Below are 24,426 nucleotides of genomic sequence, written 5' to 3' on the forward strand. Positions count from 1 at the left end.
AAAATTACCATCATATTTGGGGGGAGGGTCAATATTTGTACTCCCATACTGTAAGGATCTTATTAACAGTGATTGATAATGAAAATAAAATCAGCTTTAGAGGATTTGGATGATATTAGGCAGAATTCATACAAAGACTCAAATGAAGAGCTCCAAAAAAACACAACTAACTTAACTTTCTCTTTCCTTCTTCTCCCATATAGAGTACTTGTAAAGTTTTCAGTTTTTTGTGTCTAAAGTTTTTGGAGCTATGCCCTACTGCTCCAAGTATTACTTAAATGTGTATCTTCTGCCTTCCACTTCCTTCTGTGCTCCAGTCTAATTATCTCCTACTTCTTACTTGTACAGTTCCACCTGCATATACTACAGAAAACTCAAACTCAACAAACCTAACACCAAATCAATTAAAATCCATACTGTTCTTTTTCCTATTTTCTGTATATCAATTAATTAATGAGATAGCCATTAATCCATGATAAAGGCTTTGGAATTACTCTGAATCCTTCCATTACTACCAGTATCCAAGAGATAATCAACCACTGTAGATTCCTTCATTTATCTTTCTAATCTATCCCTTACTTTTCTAAACACACTGTCTCTTCTTTAAGTCAAGTTTACCATAGTTGTTCTAAAGATTATTTTTCTAAAAATCTCTTGCCTCCCTACTCAATTAAACAGTCTTCAGGCTTATCTAATAATGTCAATTCCTGCTTTAAAGTCTTCTGAGGTTTTACAGTGACTGGAGGTTGAGATTAAAACCTTGAAAAGCACATCTCAGTCAGTGTGGCTCCTTTACCATCAAACTTCATCTCTCAAAACTACACTTCACCCCTTCACCCATGGTTGCCGTGTAGCCTAATTTAGGGAGCCACACTGAAATATACATTGTTCCCTAAAACGTGCCTTGTTCTTTACATTTCCATGCTTTATATATATTCTGCTGTCATAGGCTAGAATGTCCTTACCCACCTAATTATTAACTCCTAAAATCCTTTGAGACTCAGCTTAAATAAACCAAACACCTTGCCAAAACTGAAATTACTTTCTCCCTCATCTTTTTTCCTCTATACTTTGTGAATACTTCAGAATACTGCAGAATATTCATTGGTTTCTCTCCCCCAACTAAGATGAGTTCCTCAATGTCAAAGCTAATTGCACATTCCTACTATGTTTCCAATGCACCTGATATGTACTTAAGAGACAAACAGACAATCCCTACTCTAAATGAAGCTTACTGCCTAATGAAAGTGACAGGTAGAATTCTGGCATAGTATACGGGCAGAGAAAGCTTCCTTGTACTTGAACTGAGATCTGAAGAATTATGAGGAGCTGGGGCAGAAGGGGAAGGATGTGTGAACATAAGAAACTGAAAAGCCAGCAGAGCTGACATACAGAAACCATGTGGAAAGAACAAGATAAGGATGGAGATTAAAAACTGACATTATCATACTAGATCTTATAAACCAAGTTAGAGATATTCGTCTTCATCTTAAGAATAAGAATTTTTAAAGGGTTTTAAATAGGAAAGTAACATGACTAGAAAAAGAAACTAGAAGAAAATATAATAACTCTCTGGGTGAAATTATTTCCTTTTGTTCTTCAATAATTTCCTAATTTTCTACAACAAATGTTATTACTTTCTTAAAAGAAAAAAATATTTTAAAGTTTTTTAAACTTTATAGTTTAAAAGAGTTACTATAGAGTTATATAGTAAATAAAAATCTTAATATAATACTTTTCAGAAAAATGTTAATTCTCGATTAATCTCAAATTTTCTTTGCAGTTTTAATTTTCTTTGTTCTAGGAGCCAGAAATGAAAGGATGAATAAGAAAACATATTCATGACTTGAGTCCTCACAAAGATTATACCATCAGGATACAGTGTAGGGAAAAGACATTGAACAGTTATTTAGAAGTGTGCTGAGTGCTGCAAAGGAAAATAATGGACCACTTTGAAAACATATAAGAGAAGTTAATCTACTTAACGAGTTGGGAAAAGAAATATAAAGTTGAGACCCAAATGAAGAAGACTGCCAGTTCCTGGTAAGACTGCAAACCAACAAAGACTGCTGTCTCTTTCCCTCCAAACTAACTTTTGATGTGCTACAAAAATAAGACCGAGTCTGATAGAATTCCTAAAACTACCCTAACATAAATATACCACAATGAAAATCTGTATAAACTATGAGTAAGTCCTGGAGAGACAAAAGACAGCTAGGTCTCAGTATAGATAAGAACTGGAGCCACCAACGGTCAGGGATGGGGTGCAGGGAACAGACAGATAAAGGGAGTCAAAAGGTACCAACTTCTAGTTATAAAAGAAATAAGTCATGTGGATGCAACGTACAGCGTGTTGACTATAGTTAACAACACTGTACTGCATATATGAAAGTTGTAAAAGAGTATATCTTAAAAGTTCTCATCACAAGAAAAACAGAAGTACTGTAACTATGTATGGTGATAGATGTTAACTAGATGTATTGTGGTGATCATTTCACAATACATACAAATAATCAATATGTTGTACTACTGAAACGAATATAATATTGTATGTCTATATATATTTTTACTTAGGTACATTTATATATAATATATATAGTAATTATATATATATAAAGTCATGAATAATTCATATATAAGTTTGTAAGTAACTGCAAACTTCTCATAGTATGGAAAGTTATGCTGAATGACAAATATCTCAAATGCATCACTTCATAGTTTTAGAATACATATCAACAATAGTAATTTATATTGCTTACTCATCTGTCTATCTCCATAACTGATGGCTTCCGCCAGCGGGCTCCATCCCTGAGCATTTTTCACCTTTACTGGAGCATTGTGAGCCAAAAGTAAATGGGCACATTCTGAAACATAAAATGGTGATAACGTCAAACATCATGCAATTTTCAGAATCTCTAAATTAAAAACTCATGTAAAAATTCAAGAAATCAAGTTAATATAATAGATCTATGATATAAGCACTATACTATAGAGAATTAAATAATTTTTAAAATTCCTCTGTATCTAAACCAGGTTATTTCAGATCCTTAGATTCAAGAAGTATCTATTCTATTACCTAAAAATAAATTGGATCTCTCTGCAAAGAAACTATTATATTCCCTAATAATTGTTCCCAAGGGTATTTTGAGAATGTTTCCATACTATAAAAGACAGCCCAAGAAACTCAAGAGTAATTTACCTAAAAATTTCACTATCTAATAAGAACTTACATCTGCAAGGTCAAATGGAAAGCTCATTATTTATTTCAGGGGGAAAAAAAGTATTTTCAAAAAGAATCACTAACGTTTCCACAAACCCTTATTTTTCAAATTTTACAATTCGTTTATTTCAGAAAAACACCCAAAAGGGACAAAAACTTGTTTATGACTACAAGGACAAATCCAGACAGTCCTTCTAGTAATCAAACAAAGTCTAAGGTATACTAAGCTCACCATCCAGCCCAGGCACAGTCACCCACTGAAACTTAAGGGGAACACTGAAGACTGTGCCACAAGTGACAGAATAATTACATAAAAGAAAAATCTATGCTCAGGACACAGTTCCCAAACCACTGGATTTTTCTTTTATCTCTTCCTTTTTTTGGGGGGTGGGGGGCCGTGTCCTGAGGCATGCAGGATATTAGTTCCCGGACCAGGGATCAGGGATCGAACCCATGCCCCCTGCAGTGGAAGCATGGAGTCCTAACCACTGGACTGCCAGGGAATTCCCAACACTGGATATTTTAGGAAGCACCGAGGGATCTCTGGCCTCTTGGATCTTGGCTGATAAGTTCAGGGGTGGTGGGTATAAATCATTGCTCTCAACGTTTCCAGTTATTCATGGGAAAATTAATGTACATAGTACTTCATCAATGGATTGTGTGGTTTCAATTGTTTTGTTTATATAGTATTTACTGTTCCCAACTCCAGTGGCTGGGGCATATCCAACATTTAACACAGGTAATCTGAACTGAGTCTTAAAATAAGAACATAATATATGACAACATGAATAAAAGTTTCCTACAGAAGAAAAAAAGTCTAAGGTATAGACACTTGTATACATTGAGGAAATTTGTTTTTAATTCAAAATAAAAAGCATATTAACAGGCAGAAAAACATTTGAAACCAAGGCTCATGGGAAATTTAGGATGGCTATCCAACCTAAATTCCCTAAATGAATGATTCATTCATTCAATCAGTCTTTTAGCAAATATTTACCAAGTGCCTATTATATGCCAATTCTAAGTACTAGGTCCTGGATATAAGTAGTGAGAAGAAAGATTAGTGAGAAGAAAGATAAGATCTTGCTATCAGAGAGCTCCAATATTAAAATATAATTAAGTAAACTAATAAATAAAAAAAGCTAATGATAAGTGCTCTGAAGGAAATAAAGGTGTTATGACAGTTGTAATGTAATACAAGTGAGCTGAGGTGGAGGAAGAATGGCACTGTTTTAGCACTATTCCTAGTAATAGAAGGAACATCTACATTAGCAGGAAATTATATCAGAATAAAGTAAAATAAATACAGAAATTTCACAAAGGTGTTTAAGAAAGTCTGCTAGTAATATATAAGAATATATGTACATGAACATTTATTTTAGGATTATTTATAATGCAAATATGAATATCCATCATGGGAGAATGACTGACTAAAGCATGATGCTTCTATATCCCTGGACTAATAACATGCAGGCATTTTTAAAGAATAGAGTCAAAAGGACAAAGGAGCCACCTGAATGGTCAGCCATTGGCCAAATTTGAGAAACTGAGCATCAAAAAGAATAATGACTAGTTACAACACATTAAACAAAAAAAAAACTGATAGGCCCATAATGACATCAAAAAATGAGAGGACAATGAGTTCTCCTTTATAGAAGAATGACTGCTAATAAATGTAGAAGAAATGATAAAACTAGAAAATCAGCAATAACAACAATGTAATAACTGATACAGGCAAAGGACCCCAATGAATGCTAAAGTCACTAGGTAAAAGGCTATGTGCTGGGAAATAGGATATTTACTTAAAGTATCATCCCAAGATTACTTAATAAAATGAAAAGTGTTCCTTTACAGTAGAGATAGCTGAAGATCATCATCTCAAACAAGTGATCAAAACTTAGTGGCAGGGCTTCCCTGGTGGCGCAGTGGTTGAGAGTCCGCCTGCTGATGCAGGGGACACGGGTTCGTGTGCCGGTCCGGGAGGATCCCACATGCCGCAGAGCGGCTGGGCCCATGAGCCATGCCCGCTGAGCCTGCGCTCTGCAATGGGAGAGGCCACAACAGTGAGAGGCCCGCATACCGCAAAAAAAACCCAAAAAACTTAGTGGCAGTAATAGTGGGATAACTTAAAATTATGTTTCCTAATGTGATACAATATAAAGTTCATATGCCTCTGCAGTATTCTTTCCAGAAATGTTTAATCTGAATCTAATAAAGCATCGATACTTAATTTTTGATTCATAGAAAAAACAGAGTATAAGGAACAAGTTAAATAACATTATGAGAAAATAATCAGGCAAAACTGAGATGGGAGACATTCTACAAATTAACTGGGGAAGACACTTCAAAAAGTCAGGTACAAAGGAAGGGGGAAAAAAGGTGGGCAAACTTTTCTAGATTATCTGAAACAAACAACCAAATGTAATGAATGAATCCCAATCAGATCTTGATTCAATATAAAACACTGATAAAAGACATTTTTCGAACAACTGGAGAAATTTAAATATGGATTGGATATCAGATATTATAACAATATTATTATCTTTCTTAGGTGTGATAATGATATTTTGGTCATGATAGACAATGTCCTTATTCTTAGAGATGCATGCTGAAGTATTTGGTGGTAAAATGTCATGATGCTTACATCTAGTTTTCAAATGTTACAGCAAAAATAGTAAAAAAAAAAAAAAATATATATATATATATACACACATATAAAACACTAAGATAAAGAGAAAAATACAGCAAATGATAAAATGTGAACAATTATTGAAGCTAGGTAGAGAGTATTTGAATGCTCATAGTGATAATCATTCAGTTTATCTGTATATCTGAAATTATTCATAATAAAGCATTGAAAGAAAAAAATGAATAAAAAAGACAAATATTAAAAACAAGAATGAATTTAAGTCATCCCAATAGACTGAAAGAAATGTCTACATTGCACTGCTAAATCATATATCTGCTCAATGGAGAAGTATATTATGATCACGTTTTTATAAAGGAATAAATAAAAACTACACATATGAATGTGTGTTTAGATACATACACACATATTTGTATATAATAATAAGCATGGAGAACAGTATGGAAGAATACCTAGCAGGCTGTTAACACGGATTACCATGTTTAATGGGAGAAGGGGGTTAATAAGGAGAGAAGATGATAGAGAGACCAGCTAAAAAGAATTTTTTTAATATATAAATAAATAAAATGGACCCTCTAGAAGACCTAAATAGACATTTCTCCAAAGAAGACATACAGATGGCCAAAAAACACATGAAAAAATTAACATCAGTAATTATTAGAGAAATGCAAATCAAAACCACAATGAGGTATCACCTCACACCGGTCAGAATGGCCATCATCAAAAAATCTACAAACCATAAATGCTGGAGAGGGTGTGGAGAAAAGGGAGCCCTTTTGCACTGTTGGTGGGAATGTAAATTGATACAGCCACTATGGAGAACAGTATGGAGGTTCCTTAAAAAACTAAAAATAGAACTACCATATGACCCAGCAAACCCACTACTGGGCATATACCCTGAGAAAACCATAATTCAAAAAGACACATGCACCCCAATGTTCACTGCAGCACTATCTACAATAGCCAGGACATGGCAGCAACCTAAATGTCCATCGACAGATGAATGGATAAAGAAGATGTGGCACATATATACAATGGAATATTACTCAGCCATAAAAAGGAATGGAATTGGGTCATTTGTAGTGATGTGGATAAACCTAGAGTCTGTCATACAGAGTGAAGTAAGTCAGAAAGAGAGAAACAAATATCGTATATTAGCGCATATATATGGAATCTAGAAAAATGGTACTGATGAACCTATTTGCAGAACAGGAAAAGAGGTGCAGAAGTAGAGAACAGACTTGTGGACACAGAGGGAGAAAGGGAGGGTGGAACGAATTGAGAGAGTAGCATTGGCATATATACACTACCATGTGTAAAACAGCTAGTAGGAAGCTGCTGTACAGCACAGGGAGCTCAGCTCAGTGCTCTGTGATGACCTAGAGGGGTGTGACGGTGGGGGTTGGGGGGGTGCGGGGTGGGAGGGAGGCTCAAGAGGGAGGAGATATGGGGATATATGTATACGTATAGCTGATTCACTTTGTTGTACAGCAGGAACTAACACAACACTGTAAGGCAATTATACTCCCCCCCAAAGAAAAGAATCAAAAATAAATAAATAAATAAATACATACATAAATAAAATGGACACTCTCCTAAAGAAACCTACCAGGGGGTTTTATGTAAATATGTGTTTGTGTGCATAAATAAAGAAGTAGGGGAACATGAACATGGATAGATATCTACAGACTTTGTATTTCATGATAAACTTTTGAGTGAAAGGAAAAACATGGCAAAGTACTAGATGCAGTGATTCAACTTAAGTAAAAACAAACTAAGCCCCTGTATTACAAGGAGGAAGGTGTGCAAGGATGCCCACTAGGCTATTAATGTTAATTACATCAGAAAAAATGTAGGAGAGATGATGCTTTTTATATACATCTTTATACTGTATTATTTCAATTGTTTCATCAAGCATGTATTAACAACCTAAAAATCATTAAAGAAAAAATATTAGTTTAAAAATATTGAAAAGGAAGATGCACAACAGTATCTAAAGCAATATACCAATTGCATAAACTAAGGTATAGAACTGGTATGATTTATATATACGTTAAAGATGTCAACCGTTTTCTCATACGCCACAGACCTTGCCACAGGCCTTTTGCTCACATCACAACTCAACTGATGTAGAAATGAGCAACTAACGAAAAGCCAGAAAATCATAGATATGCCATGATCTCTGACCTAGTCTCATACATTAAAAAAAAAAAAAAAAAAAAAACTGGAACAATCAAATGCCTTCTCTCAGCAACTGTAACAATGAATAATAAGAAAAAAAGGTAGTTAACAATCAGGCAGTAAGGCTTAAAAATGCACAAATGCGCCACAAAGAAGTTATGACTTGAGGAGTCTAAACAAAATGAAATTATGATAAACAGAAATCACATATAAATATACCAGAGCTATACAGGTGACAAAATATAAAGAGAGTGAATGGGATAAATAGGACAACTGGGAACAAAACAGAATATTCAGAGAGACCCTTATGAAGATGAAAAATCAAACTAACTCTAGACTTATTTCAGAAAAAAAATGGAAAACTGCAGTTCCAAAAAATACTGATAATAAATTAAAAGTTGCAGCAACTGGTTTGAAGAATTTTTTCTGATGTCTAACCAAAAGAATAAGAATTAAAGGTTAGTTTTCTAGTTCACCTCCTAAAGATTCCTGAAATCTTTTAAGTATAATGTTTTTCTCCATTTCAATTCAAATCCATAGTTGAAAAACTTGCCAGCCAACATGGCAAACATGGTCAATAGACTCAGAAATTCAGAAAAAATCAGACTTCAATGGTGAAAAATAAGGTTATTCAGTAGGTTAAGATGACTGAGAGAAGTAAATAAAGGTGTATAGGTCATAGGGTATCTCTCTTTAATTCAGTCAACAAATATTTGAATACCTTGGGAATTTTTACTATGTTTACAAACAAGTATACAAACAGAAAGTGCCCTTCAACAGTGAAGTCACTAAAGGCATAGTATATCTCTAAAGGAGAAGATAAAAGTGGCACAGATTGAACAATGGTATAATGTAAAATTGCTTTACAGAATTAAGTATAAGGTAGATGTTTTATCTTCCACTACATATTTCAATCTCACTCCTATGCAACCAAATATCAAAAATATTAAAAGGTCAAAAAAAAAAGCAAAAAAGAGTATTCAACTGGAAAAATGTAAATGGAAAATTATAAATTGATCAGTATATTAATGGCTGTACCTACTCTACATGAAAAAGACTCAGGAAGAGCAAATACTGACATTATTTGCAGATCCTGAATCATCTAACCAAGTTTTTCCCAAAATATGTTCCACAGAACTCTAGTTTCTCAAGATACTTGTGAAAAAGAGAAAATACCAAATAACTATTGGAACAATGACTCTATATCCAACAGAAGGCTCCAATTCAGAAGGTCACAATGAATATTAGCATATCAAAAGTTCTAAGAAGGTCCACAATAAACAAAACTGCTTAAAACTTAACTCACTATTTTCAGAATCAATTTGACCTGGAAGCACTATTTTCCTCTAAAAACTTATCAATATCCAATGAAACTAATTCTGTGAAACACATTTTGGATAGGCTGATACAATCCTATGATGAAACCTAACAATACCGCTACTGAAAATTAGAACACTTAGACCTAGGATGGTAGATATGTTTAATTTCATATTCGAATCCTGGCAAATCCATATTTACTATTAAAGTGCTAAATTTAGAATAGCAATCAGACTTGGCATCAAATTAACTATATTTTCCACAAAAACAGGAGGGAAGCACGATGCATGTTAGCTAACTTTGATTTAGACCATTTCCTTTTTGAATGGTTCACAGTGAAAAGAGAGCAAGGCAATTCACCATAATAATCAGGAATCCAGGCTCTGGAACAAGATACTCCAAGTTCAAGTCAAAACTCTGCTACTTTACCCTGGGAAAGTTGCTTAACTTCTCAGAGCTAACTTTTTCATCTGTAAAATAGGGATAATAATAGTATCTTCCTCACATGGTTGTTGTGTTAAATGAGTAAACATACATAAAGCCCTAAAAAAAGCATCTAGCATATTGTAAATGAATACATTCCAGTTATTTTCTAAAGTTCTGATCGAATGTTCTTTGAAAGAAAGCATAAGTTTCAACTGCTCAAATTTAGCTAACTATATCTGATATCTTTTCACCAAGGTATCTATACTAAAGATGACTATCATTGTCTGCCCTGCCAATATTCCTGATAAACATTCTTCCTCTGTATTCCTGATTTCCTCTTCTACTCCCAACTCTCACCCAAAGCCAGCCAAGCTAAAGCTAACTTCACAGGAGTAAATATATATCCCAAAGTCAATTCATGAGATTGCCAGTCACTCATCACTGTGACTTGGCTCGACATGAACTAGACCAATCAAACTTTTTGTTCAGAAATTCAGGAACCTAAGAAACTGAACTACTTGGTGGAGAACACTGAAATCAAAGCCTTGAAGGTTTAGGAACCTAGAACAGTTATTTTGGGTCGTGGTCAATTTCACTAAACAGAAAAGTCAATCAAGAAAAGAGAGAATATTATATATATATATATATATATATATATATATATATGTATACACACACACACACACACACACACACACACACACACACACATATATAAAGAAAGAACAGCAGATGCACCATAAGAGACAGATGATAGATGATTGATAGTTGGACAAATAGATGGATATACATATCCGAAGGGAAGGAAGGAGGAAGGTTGCGGGGGTGGGGGTGGGGGCGGGGGAAGGAGGGAAGGAGGGAGACAGAGAGGGAGGAAGGGAGAAAGGATCGCTGATCTCCCAGACTGTCTTGGTTACTACTCTTCCTGAGACATAGCTAGTCCCCATAGCTTGAATTTCTATAATATGTAGCACCTTAATGAATCTCTCTTTACTTAAAAGTTACTTGACTGGGCTTCCCTGGTGGCGCAGTGGTTGGGAGTCCGCCTGCTGCTGCAGGGGGCGCGGGTTCGTGCCCCGGTCCGGGGGGGTCCCGCGTGCCGCGGAGCGGCTGGGCCCGTGAGCTGTGGCCGCTGGGCCTGCGTGTCCGGGGCCTGTGCTCCGCAGCGGGAGAGGCCCGCGTACCGCAAAAAAAAAAAAAGGTTACTTGACTGAGTCTCTTCCTTGTAAGAAGGAGAAAAAAAATAACATAACTAAATAAAGAAATAAAGATTTGAGCCCCCAATTTATGTAGTATTAAATTTCCTACAAATCATATGCTTCACCTAAGCACAAGAACTTAATAAAACCAAACCAACAAAAGATTTTTTTTCAACAAAGCAAGTTCTAGTAACATCCTTCAGATCATCATACATTCAGATCAAATGTTTACAGCAACAGCCACATCACACTATATAACAATAATAGATGTTCATAATGATACAGCTAGATCATCAGAAAAGTGTTAACAAAAATTAATTAGCCTGTTTAAAAATTCAAGAGTATATGTTTTCCAAAGATTTTTATCAAACACATCCAAAATTTAAAAATCTAGCACTCAAAAGGTTGCCAATCAGCTATCTGGAATCCTCACTTTCCAGGGTTACTGGGAATCCAGATAACTAAGACTTATTGCATCTAGGAATAGCCTTAAAAAGTAGATCTTTTAAATCACCTGTCTATGAGTTGTTGCTTTCCTTTTTTCTTTTTGGAGAATAAATAAGTACTAACTTTTTATTATCATCTACCATAAAAAATCTAGACTTATGAGTTTAGATATATAAAATAGTCCATATTAAAGAATCTTATAAAACTCTTTGAATATTAAAAGTATTACAATAATTAATAAAACTTAATATTTGGAAACAAGAGTCTCCTGAAATTATACTTCCTTGATAAAATAACCAAACAAGAAAAAAAAAAAAGCTTCAAAAGGCATAAAGATTAGTATAAGACTTCCACTAATTCTTTGAAAAAAGTGCTATGAAAAATGAGAAAGTATTTGTGTTTTTTAATATACTGAATCCTAAACTCAATTAGCACATCAAATAATCAGGCAAATTTTTTAAAACTCAAAACGTAAAACTCATCTTAAAATATTTAAACTGACTATACATGAGTGAAGTTAAACAAAAAAAGAACATATTTACTAACCTTTATTTCCTAACATCACAGCAAGATGTAAAGGAGTGTTTCCTAAAACAAAAGCAAAAATAAATTAAATTAGTGTAGAAACATCAGAAAAATTATTTTAAGGTGGTTTCAGCTCCTTCAGAAATTTCACTGACAAATTTTAAGCAAAATAATGTGACCACAAAATGATCCTGCTTATGTGGCAAAGTGAGGGTCAGAGGATGCCATGCTTTCTAAACACAAGGTATCTTACTCCTCTTCCCCCCCACCTCCCGTAAAAGGTTTCCATTTTGCTTTTGGGATTTCTTCTCCAAACAGATGTCAGATTCCTTTGCTGCTAATTTCTCTGTTATATCAATCTTTGTTCATTCATCACACAATTTAAGTACCTTACTATATATATACTCATCCTTGCTCATAAATATCAATAAGTCCCAATCCCAGTCCTCAAGTTTTAATAAATAAAATGAAAACACTAACTAGAAAAAATATATGCACCCCCCATGTTCATTGCAGCGTTATTTACAACAGCCAAGATATGGAAACAACCAAAGTGTCCATCAACAGATGAATGGATAAAGAAAATCAGTGTGTGTGTGTACACACACACACACACACACAGTGGAATATTATTCAGTCATTAAAAAAAGAATAACATCTTGCCATCTGTAACAACAGAGATGGACCCTGAGGGCATTATGCTCAGTGAAATAAGTCAGATAAAGACAAATATTGTATTATCTCATTTATATGTGGAATCTTTTAAATATATATGAATATATATATATATATATATATATATATATATATATATATATATATATACTGAGAATGAACTGGTGGTTGCCAAAGGTGGAGAATGGGAGGGTAGGCGAAATGGGTGAAGAGAATCAAAAGGTACAAACTTTCAGTCAAAAAAATGCCACAGGGATGTAATATACAGCATGACTATTATTATACTGCATGTTAGAAAGTTGCTAAGAGTAGATCTTAGAAGTTCTCATCACAAGAAAAAAAAATATTTTGAATTATGTATGTTGATGGATATTAACCAGACTTCTTGTGGTAATCATTTCACTATATACAAACATGAAATCATTGTTATACACTTGAAAGTAATAAAGTGTTGTATGACAATTATACTTCAACTTAAAAAAAAAAGTATATTGCAAAGGTAAACAATTTCTTCTGTCTCAAAATGCTAAATCCTAGGTGGGTCTGTAGAAGATACACATTTTCTGTTTTACTAAAAACAGTACCTTGTTAATCTAAACATTTATTTTGTTTCTGATCAGCTCCAGAAAAAAAGAAAAGAAATCCACATGTATAAGTATCAATTTCCAATTTTATTGGTCTAGAATAAGATCATCTTCCACCTTTTCTAAATATTGAACTATTTTCATAAGTTTGCATTCACATTCTGTGACAATTTATCAAAACCAAAAAGCAGTCATAAAAAGTAAACAAACTTGTTGACAAATTGATGCCAGAAACAAAAGCTCAACACTATGCCAAAACCAAAACCTTTACTTCGGATTATCATTCCTAATTCCCACCTCTTTTCTAGTTTAAGTTCTCATCACCTTACCTGAATATCTACTGCAACAACCTTCAAGTCTCCCTGCCTCAAGTTTTGCCCCATTTCAATCTCCTCTCTATATTGGAATAATAATTTTAAAACAAAAACTTGACCATGTTACACTTAAAAGGCTGGAAGTGGTCCATATTTTATCCTTAACATGGCATAAAAGGTTCTTGAGATATGTCCTTACCTTCCTTTCTTCTCCTATTTTCTTCTTTACCCTGTATTTCACCTGAACTGCATACAATAAATTCTCCAATAAGCCAGGTTCTCGATATTCACACATTTTATTAATCCTTCCTAAATATTCCTTCCCGATCTGCCTGGCAAGTTAATACTCACCTTTTAGGGCTTAGCTCAAACATCACCTATTCACTGAAGTCTTCTCTAGACAATCAGATGTTCCTCTGCACTGCTCCCAAAGCTCTCTATACCCATCTTTTTATTGCAGCACTTTTCACACTAAACTGTACTTTAAATTTTTTGTGTAAACATCTGTCTCCTTCATTAGACATTAACCTCAGGATAACTAGATACATATTTTGTTCATTTATGTATATGAAATGCTTCCTATACACATCTAACATTCAAAATAGTCAATAAGCATTCGTGAATGAAGGCATAAGAAAAAGTTCTGACTATAGAAACAAACCTTAAAAATATCAAATAGTTACAGAAACCTGATCACTAAAACGCGACAGGTATTACCTTAGGCAAGGGTTGCAAACTCAAATGTTTCCATAATTAAGTAATGTAATTGTAAAACTTTTGGTGTTATTTTTCCTAAATGTTTACACGAATACACTTGTAAAACCATCTAGCCTTGGAGTTTCCTTTGAGTGAACATTTTTATTACGGATTCATTGTCTTTAATAATAACAAGAGTACTTATGTTTTCTAATTCCTTTTTGTGTGCATTTTGACAAATTAAATTTTTCAGGGATTCTGTCCATGTCATATAAATTGCCACCTATTGTCATACATTTTGTTCACAATATCCATGATTTTTTAATGACATTAAAATTTATGCAGATGCCCCACTTTTCATATTTGTTACTTGTGTTTTTTCTTTGATCAGTCTGAGGTTTATTAATTTTATGCACTTTTTTAAAGAACAAAGTTTTGGCATGTTGCTACTTAATGTCTGTTTTAATTCAATAATTCTTGCTCTTTTATTACTTCTTTTCTTCTATGTTATTTGGGTAAAACAGACTCAACTTGGGAAATAAAGCAAGTTAAGTTGTTCTTTTTCTAATTTCTTGAAATAGATTCTTAAATGTTTGATTTTTTTACCATTTCCTAGTATATTTACCTTTTTATTAATAATTTCTAGTTTACTTACACTGTGATCAGAGAACAGACTCAGTATAATCTCAATGAAACATGTTGAGAGTTGCTTTATGGTCAAGTTTGGTCAATTTTTGTAAATGTTTTCTGTAACCTTGAAAAGAACATGTATCTTAAGGGTTTTGGGTACAGCATTTCATATAAACCTACTAGATCCAGTTTGTGTTGTTCATATCTTTTATATCCTTACTGGTTTTTTGTCAGCATGTTAAAGAAAGAGGAATGTTAAAAATATCCCACTGTAATTGGGGGTTTCTACGTCTTCTTGTACTTCTAGCAACTTTGCTTGATATATTTTCAGCTATGTTACTAAGTACAAATCAAATCCTCATACTTTCCTAGTTCAACAAATGATTTTCATCTTGAAGCACCTCTCTTTATCTCAGATGTTTTCTGCTTTAAAACCTACTATGATGTTAATATAACTATTCCAAATTTTTTGATTGATATTTACATGGAATACATTTTTCACTCCTCTCACTTTCAATATTGTTATATTTCAGATGTGTTTCCAACTGTATGTAGTTGGGTGTTTTTTCATACAGTAAGCTAATATTTGTCTTTTAACCAGAGCATTTAATCCAGCCTCATATGTTATACTTACTGATATTATTGGAGTTTAAATCTACCATCCAGCTTTGTGCTTTCTATTTGTCCTGCTGGTTCCATGTTCCTTTTTCTCATCTTTCTTACCTTCTTCTAAATTGATTATTTTCATTATTCCATTTTGGTTTTTTATCTGTGGATGGAAGGTATATATTTTTTTTATTTTACTATTCTTTTAGTAGTTATCCTAGAGATGCACTGTCCCATATGGTAGCTACATGTGGTTACCGAGTATTTGAAATGTGGCTAGTCTGAACTGAGATGTGCCATAAGTGGGATTTTGAAGACTTAGTATGAAAAACAAGAATGTAAAATATCTCAATAATGTTTTATATTGATCATCATGTTAAAATAATGTTTTGGATATTTTGGGTTAAATAAAATGTAGTATTAAAATTAATTTCACCTACTTCTATTTTATGTGGCTATTAAAAAACTTAGTTATAAATGTGGCTTGCATTGGCTTTCTATTAGACAGCACAGCTCTAGAGTTTACAATATGCATCCTTGATTTATCAAAGTCTAATGTTAAATGGCACATTCCCTTCTTGAGAGCAAGTCATTGACCTTAGAACACTAACTTCATTCCCTCCATCCAGATTTATATGCTGTTATCTAGTGCCATGAGTCTTTATTTGTACCTTATAGAATCAATATTCATTTAAGATTTCTTACCACTTTTGTTGCTCTTCATTCCTTCCTACCTCTCTAGCCTTCCATTAGAATCATTTTTCTTCTATCTGAAACACATCCTTCAGTATTTCTTTTAGTGGTGGTCTGATAAGTGAATTCTCTTAGGTTTTTGATTGTAAATGTTTATTCAACTTCGGAGGATATTGTACAGGGTATATAATTCTTGATTGGCTGTTATTTTCTTCAGTATTCTATGTAGTCTTATGGTTTTCTTTTTTGTTGAGAAGTCAGCTGTAGGAATTTCTACTGATCCTTTTAAAGTAATGTGACTTCTCTGGCTGCATTTAAGATTGTTTTTTCAGCCATTTCACTCCAATGTGGAATCCTTTTTTTATTTTACTTGGGTTGGACTTGTTAAATCTCTGAATTGGTGTCTTTCATCAATTTTGGAAAATTCTCAGCAACTGTCTCCTCAAATATTGCTTTAGCCCCATATTCTCTCTCTTCTCTCCTGGGGTTCAATTAACATAGAACTACTCTTACCATTTTTAATTTTTAAAAAATTTCTTTCCCTTTTTCATTGTAGATATTTTCTCCTGACATATTTCCAAGATCATGAGTTCTGTCTTCTTCAGGATCTAAACTGTATTAAGCCCATTTATTTAGTTTTTAATTCAGTTATTACATATTTCCATTTGAGAATTTCTATTGAATTATTTTCCAAATATGTTACTTCAATTTTCATAATTTCCAGTTCTCCACTAAAATATTCAAACTTGTCTCTCATCCCCCAAGAACATAATAAACATTGTTATTTAAAGTCTCTGTCCATACAAACTACTATATATAAAATAGATAAACAACAAGGTCCTACTGTATAGCACAGAGAGCTATACTCAATATCTTGTAATAAACTACAATGGAAAAAAATCTGAAAAGGAATATATATATGTATAACTGAATCACTTTGCTGTACACCAGAAACTAACACAACATTGTAAATCAACTATACGTCTATTAAGTAAGTAAATAAATAAAAAATAAAGTCTGTCTAGTAATAATTACAATAAATGAAGCTCTGATGGCTCTGTTTCTCTTATTGCTTCTCTCTGGTTCTCATTCATGTTGTCTAGTTTCCCTATAATGCTGGTCATCTTGAATTGTATGCTGAACATATTTAATTAACTCCTTCTGCAAAAATCTTGAAGCCTAAGAAACAAATTCTACAGAGACTTTTATTTGCTTCTGACATGTGGCTGGGGGTACTAGACTAATCCAGGGATTGACATTTTTTTTCCGGCCCTCACAAATGACTCAAAGCTATGCTTCAACCTATATCAGAGCTGATTTACCTGCAGTTCAACCTTATTCCTAAGCAGCTCTTCAAGTTTCCATCCCCAAAAGCAGCATGTTTAAGAGATACCCCACACCTGGTGGGCCCTGACCTCCATCTTTTGTCCTCTTAGCTCACCAAGGCTGTCTAAAGTACTGCTCAGCCTCTTAACTGCTTCTTCTGGATTCACAAAAGCTGCTGGGGAAAAGTAACCTCAAATGTTAGGTTTGCATCTTTGGATTTCCATCTTCTGCCAGATCTTGGCCCAGTATCCCTTCCTACCTCATTAGCTCTCCAATGTCCTTAAAGTAGAATATTTTATTCTTATTGCCTTCTAAAGAAGAGTTGTCCTCATTATCTAGTTCATCATTACTAGAGGCAGAAGTTCTACTTTGATTTTATGTGTTAATTTTTCTCCATCTTCGTTAATAATTTGCTTTCTATTTTTTTATACTCTTTTGATTAGTGCATAAAGATGCAATACTTTTATGAGTGCTAATGATCATAACTTCTATCAAAATATAATTACTCTCTTAGCACTTTTAAATCATTTTTACCTCAAATTCAATTTTATCAGCAATTAATCTTGAGGATTCATAGCTTTCTTTTCTTTACCATTGACTCAACAATAAAATCTCCATTTTTCACTATTCTCCTTCAAGTATGTGTGAAAGTCCTTTTCTTCCCTTTTAGTTAGTAGATGTCATCGTTGTTACTTCTGGAATTTCTTCACTACTCCTTTCTCTTAGTAACAAATGCCATACCTTAAGTACATGAACCAGGGAAGACACATGACACAAACCCAACTAGTCTGATACCTAATTAGAAAATAGTTTCAGGGAAGGGCACAATTCCCACCTGGGTCAAGGTTCTTTTCTGCATTTTTTTTTTTTTTGTACTTGAGCCAGTGAGGAAAACTGTCTCTTGCCATTGGAACTTTAGTACTTTAAGGTTCTGAGTATGAGACTGCATATTCTCTACCATATAGATTAGCGGGTCTGAATCAGGGACAATTTTATCCCCCAGAGGATATGTGGCAATGTCTGGCACATTTTTGGTTGTCAAAACTGGGGAGTGGGGGGTGCTAATGGCATCTAGAAGGTAGAGGCCAGGGATGCTACTAAATACCTATAGTGCACAGGATAGGTTTCCACCACACAGAATCATCCAGCACAAAATGTCAAGTGTAGAGGTTGAAGAACTCTGACATAGAAGAAAGCCCAACTACAAGAGGGAAGAATTAAATTCTACATAACACCAGATCTAACAAATTGTACAATACCCGCCCCGCCGCCAACAAAAGTCCTGATGATACTGCAGAAAATCTGGATACAATCATGTCACTATTGTCTCCTACACTATCATCTTCAGTTATATGAATCAATAAATACTTTGGGGCTTAAGCTAGTTTGCAATGAGTTTCTATCACTTGTAAATCCAAGAATCATTACTAACACAATATGGGAATATAAAGCTTTATTTGACACAATCATACTTTTGGAGATTTCTGTTTTTTAAGTCCTGTGGCTTTGCTTTTCTACTTTTTTTTTTTAATTTGGACTTTTAAAATTCATCTTCCACAATAACAGATTATAGATAGATTTTAAATTCTATTTATAGCAAACTAACACTTTTTAGAACCACCTTTTATTTTTAAATAAATTTATTTATTTATTTTTGGCTGCACTGGGTCTTCGTTGATGCGTGCGGACTTTCTATATTTTCAGTGAGCAGGGGCTACTCTTCGTTGTGGTGCACGGGCTTCTCATTGTGGTGATTTCTCTTTGTTTTGGAGCACGGGCTCTAGGCGTGCGGACTTCAGTAGTTGTGGCACGTGGGCTCAGCAGTTGTGGCTCACGGGCTCTAGAGCGCAGGCTCAGTAGATGTGGCGCACGGGCTTAGTTGCTCCGCGGCATGTGGGATCTTCCCAGACCAGGGCCGGAACCCGTGTCCCCTGCATTGGCAGGCGGATTCTTAACCACTGTGCCACCAGGGAAGTCCTAGAACACATTTTTAAACTCATGCTTATCTAACACTCAAAGTAAAAAAGTAAACTATACTTTTGATTCCCATTACAACAAATGAAGAGGTCTGGACTTTTTCTTTTTTACTGAGGTATAGTTGGTGTATAACACAATGATTCACAATTTTAAAGGTTATATTCCATTTATAGTTATTAAAAAATATTGGCTATATTCCCTGTATTATTATCCTTGTAGCCTATTTATTTTATACATGGTAGTCTGTACCTCTTAATCCACTACCCTCTTCTTGTCTCCCTTTCCCTCTCTCCATATCTGTATCTGCAACTCTTCTGTATATCTGTGACTGTTTCTTTTTTGTTATATTCACTAGTCTATTTTACTTTTTATAGTCCACATATAAGTAATACCATATAGTATTTGTCTTTCTCTGTCTGACTTATTTCACTTAGCACAATACCCTCCAAGTTCATCAATGTTGTTACAAATGGCAAAATTCCATCTTTTTATGGCTGAGTAATACTCCATTGTATGTAAACCACATCTTCTTTATCCATTCATCTGCTGATGGACACTTAGGTCGCTTCCATATCTTGGCAATTGTAAAGAATGTTGCTATGAACATTGGGGTGCACGTATCTTTTTGAATTAGTGTTTTCAGCTTTTTACAGATAAATACCCAAGAGAGGAATTGCTGGGTCATATGGTAGTTGTATTTTTAGTTTTTTGAGAAAACTCCATACTGTTTTCCATGGTGGCTGCACCAATTTGCATTCCTACCAACTGGGTACTAGGGTTCCCTTTTCTCCATATCCTCGTCAACATTTGTTATTTGTGTTTTTTTTAATTAATTTTTATTGGAGTATAATTGTTTTATTATTTGTGTTCCTTTTGATGACAGCCATTCTGACTCTGTGTGAGGTGATATCTCATTGTGATTTTAATTTGCATTTCTCTGATGATTAAACAATGTTGAACATCTTTTCATGTGCCTGTTAATAATCTGTATGTCTTCTTTGGAAAACTGTCTATTCAGATCTTCTGTCTCATTTTTCAACTGGGTTTTTTTTTTTGACGTTGAGTTATATGAGTTGTTTATATATTTTGGATATTAACCCCTTGTTGATCAGATCATTTGCAAATATTTTCTCCCATTCTATAGGTTGCCGTTTCATTTTTGTCGGTGGTTTCCTTTGCTATGCAAATGCTTTCAGGTTTAATTGGGTCCTGTTTGTTTATTTTTGCTTTTTTTTCCTTTGCTTTAGGAGACAGATCCAAAAAAATTTTGCTACTATTTATGTCAAAGAGTGTTTGCCTATGTTTTCTTCTGAGAAGCTTTATGATTTCTGGTCTTACATTTATGTCTTTAATCCATTTTGAGTTTATTTTTGTATATGGTATTAGAGAATGTTCTAATTTCATTCTTTGACATGTAGCTGTCCAGTTTTCCCAGCAGCAATTATTAAAGAGACTCTCTTTTCTCCATTGTATATTCTTGCCTCCTATGACAAAGTCATAGATTAATTGACCATATGTTCGTGGGTTTATTTCTGGGCCCTCTATTCTCTTCCATTGATCTACGTGTCTGTTTTTGTGCCGGTACCATACTGTTTTGGTTACTGTAGCTTTGTAGTACAGTCTGAAGTCAGGGAGCATGATCCCTCCAGCTCTGTTCTTCTTTCTCAAGATTGCCTTTGCTAATCAGGGTCTTTTGTGTTTCCATACAAATTTTAGAATTATTCATTCTAGCCCTGTGAAAAATGCCCTTAGTATTTTGATAGGGATTGCACTGAGTCTGTAGACTGCTTTGGGTGGTATAGCCATTTCAGCAATATTAATTCTTCCAATCCATGAACATGGTATATCTTTCCATCTGTGTCGTCTTCCATTTCTTTCATCAGTGTTTTATAGCTTTCCTAGTACAGGTCTTTAACCTCTTTAAGTATGTTTATTCCTAGGTATTTTATTCTTTTTGATGCAATTATAAAGAGTTCAGTACTTTTATGTCTCCTCTAGCTCCATTTTTGTTTCACTAATTTAATCAGTGGTTATAAACCATTTCCTTACCCATTATAGATTACATGTCTTTCAAAATTTGAAGCAAAAGTGTTTTTTTGGGGTTTTATTTGGGAGGGGGTTGGAAATTTGCTCTCAGGATTATAATCATATTTGCTTTAATTATTAGACTGATCTATGGTATATTCAACTGGTTTAAAATTCATTATCAGTCCTTTTTGGACACATGTCTCCTTTCTTGGGTTAGTCATTTAACCCTTCCAATCTGAGATACTTCTTTGAATAATATTTTTCAGGAATGATATCATGATGGTTGGTCTATTTTCTAGAATGTTACTATTGCTTTCACAAATGAATATTTGGCTAGAAAGAATTCTACAGTTGGCAGATGGTGTATCAAGTATGTTCTAACATTGGCGAGGTCTGAGGCCAAATTGATATACATTTTAGTTCAATATTATAGTAATCTGTGCTTTTTACTTGTATATATGTAGGATTCATTCAATTTTAAAATAGCACCAAGAGGGAATTCCCTGGCAGTCCAGTGGTTAGGACTCTGCACTTTCACTGCCGAGGGCCCGGGTCTAATCCCTGGTCGGGGGAACTAAGATCCCACAAGCCACGCTGCTTGGGCAATTAAAAAAAAAAAAAAATAGTGTGAAGATATGCAGATCTCTTTTCATTAATTTTCCCTGGAACAAATTATGAGCTCTAACTTTGGAATCAGAACAAAGTTTAGATAAAAAAATGTTTTCTTCTTTATTTATAGCTTTGGGTGTTGCCTCTGATCCACTTCTTCTGTTTTATTCTCTGGAAATTCATATTATTCATAGAATACAATCTACACATGTAAAGTCCATATTTATAACTTGTCCTTCATTCTTTTAATCTGTCTCCTTTTCCTCTACAGTCTTTGTTTTCAAATTATTTTTGTACATCACTCATTCAATTTTCTTTACTGTCAAAACTTTACTTTCTATACTCAATTTAGATCATTTTAATGCAGTGATTATATTTTTTAAAATTTCCATAGTATCTTCATAATTTGGACTGTTTTCTTCACATCACTATTTAACAGTTTTAAAGAAACAAACTGTTTTATGTGTTACTGAAAAACAAGGCAATTATTTTCTAAACTTTTCTTCTATTTCTTATAGTATTCCTAACAGTATCTTCAGGATACTTATAATGATGCTTCTTTTATAATAACTGTTTTCCAAAGACTCTCAAATGGATTTTCTTTTTCTGCTCATCCATCCTGAAATGATTTATTCAGATCTAATATGGGAAAGGACAAGCATATTGCCCTCATTATCCTCTCAACATTCAAGAGAATAAATAGCAGAAACTCCTCTACACTCTGAAGCTAAAAGAACAAGCTGATATTTAAGCACTTTCCTATGAGACTCTAATACTCTAAATAAACTCTTAAAACTAAATAATAAAAAGACAACCCGGGCTTCCCTGGTGGCGCAGTGGTTGAGAGTCCACCTGCCGATGCAGGGGACACGGGTTCGTGCCCCGGTCCGGGAGGATCCCACGTGCCGCGGAGTGGCTGGGCCCGTGAGCCATGGCCGCTAAGCCTGTGCGTCCGGAGCCTGTGCTCCGCAACGGAAGAAGCCGCAGCGGTGAGAGGCCCGCGTACCACAAAAAAAAAAGACAACCCAATTTAAAAATGGGAATATATGAATAGCCATTTCTCCAAAGAAGATATACAAATGGCCAAAAATCACATGAAAAGATGCTCAAAATCATTAGCCATTAAGAAAATACAAATCAAAACCATAAGGAGACACAACTTTATGCTCACTAGGATGGCTATAACAAGTGTTGGAAAGGAGGAAAAACTGAAATCCTCAAACACTGCTGTTGGGCCAGTAAAATAGTGCAACCACTTTGCAAAACAGTTTGGTAGTTCCTGAAAATGGTAAACACAGACTTATCACATGACCCAGCAAAAGATATATACCCAAGAAAATGAAAACATGCCCACACAAAAACTTATATACAAGTGTTCATAGCAGCATTACTCATAATAGCCAAAAAGTAGAAACAACTCAGATGTCCATTAATTGATGAATGTGCAAACAAAATGAGGTACATCCATACAATGTAATCTTAATCGGCAATAAAAAGGAATGAAATAGTGATACATGCTACAACACGAATGAACCTTAAAAACCAGTGTGCTAAGTGAAAGACCACAGATTGTGTGATTTCCATTTACGTGAAGTGCCTAGAATAATAAAATCTAAAGAGACAGAAAGTAGATTAGAGATTGTCTAGGGCTGGAGGAAATGGAGTGGGGGCCAGTGAAAGGTAAAAAAAAATACATGATTTCTTTTTAAGTTGATAAAAATGTTCTCAAAGTGATTGTGGTAATGGTTGCACAACTCTAAATATACCAAAAACCATTTCATTGTACACTTTAAATGGTCCAACTGCATGCTATAGGAATTATATCAGAATAAAGCTGTTTAAAGATAAATAAGAGATAGGTGGCCGATAAGTAAAAACTTATTCACTCTCCTAATAATTTTAAAAGAAAAAGTCTTCCTTAAAAAGGCCTTTTCACTGGATTCATTGTTCCTTAACAACCATCACCAAGGTTAGTCTAGCTCTCAACTAAAATAAGCTCTCTTGCCCACTTGCTTCTTTACTGTGAATTTCTCTATTCAAAATAAGGTACCAGAAAAAGTTTTATTTTTTTTCTACTGTTATAAGTCTTAATTATAACAATAAATGAAGGCAAGAAGAAAGGGTAAGCTTGCTGTCGAGCACATACTTGCTCCTGCCATCTGTTTTCCATATTAGAAACTTCTTCATCCTCTAATTCAGGGACATGATGTAAAGTATTACTGGAACACAGCCACATGCTGATTGTTTATGAATTGTCTATGGCTACTTTCATGCAACAAATGGTATGGCCTGCAAGCCTATAATATTCACTATCTTGCCCTTTAAT

General features: G+C 34.2%; 1 protein-coding gene across 1 annotated transcript in view; it reads right to left on the reverse strand.

Moving 5' to 3' along the window:
- ANKRD13C (ankyrin repeat domain 13C) overlaps positions 1-24,426 on the reverse strand; it is a 79,143-nt gene that overhangs the window by 42,533 nt on the left and 12,184 nt on the right. The window contains exons 2-3 of the mRNA XM_067726547.1: positions 11,984-12,025; positions 2,760-2,864 (exon numbers count right to left, since the gene is read on the reverse strand). Of these exons, the coding sequence (XP_067582648.1) occupies positions 2,760-2,864; positions 11,984-12,025 (147 nt within the window). The remainder of the gene's footprint in view (positions 1-2,759; positions 2,865-11,983; positions 12,026-24,426) is intronic.

This window comes from Pseudorca crassidens, chromosome 2 (assembly GCF_039906515.1).
Source record: "Pseudorca crassidens isolate mPseCra1 chromosome 2, mPseCra1.hap1, whole genome shotgun sequence".
In the NCBI taxonomy this organism is placed as follows: domain Eukaryota; kingdom Metazoa; phylum Chordata; class Mammalia; order Artiodactyla; family Delphinidae; genus Pseudorca; species Pseudorca crassidens.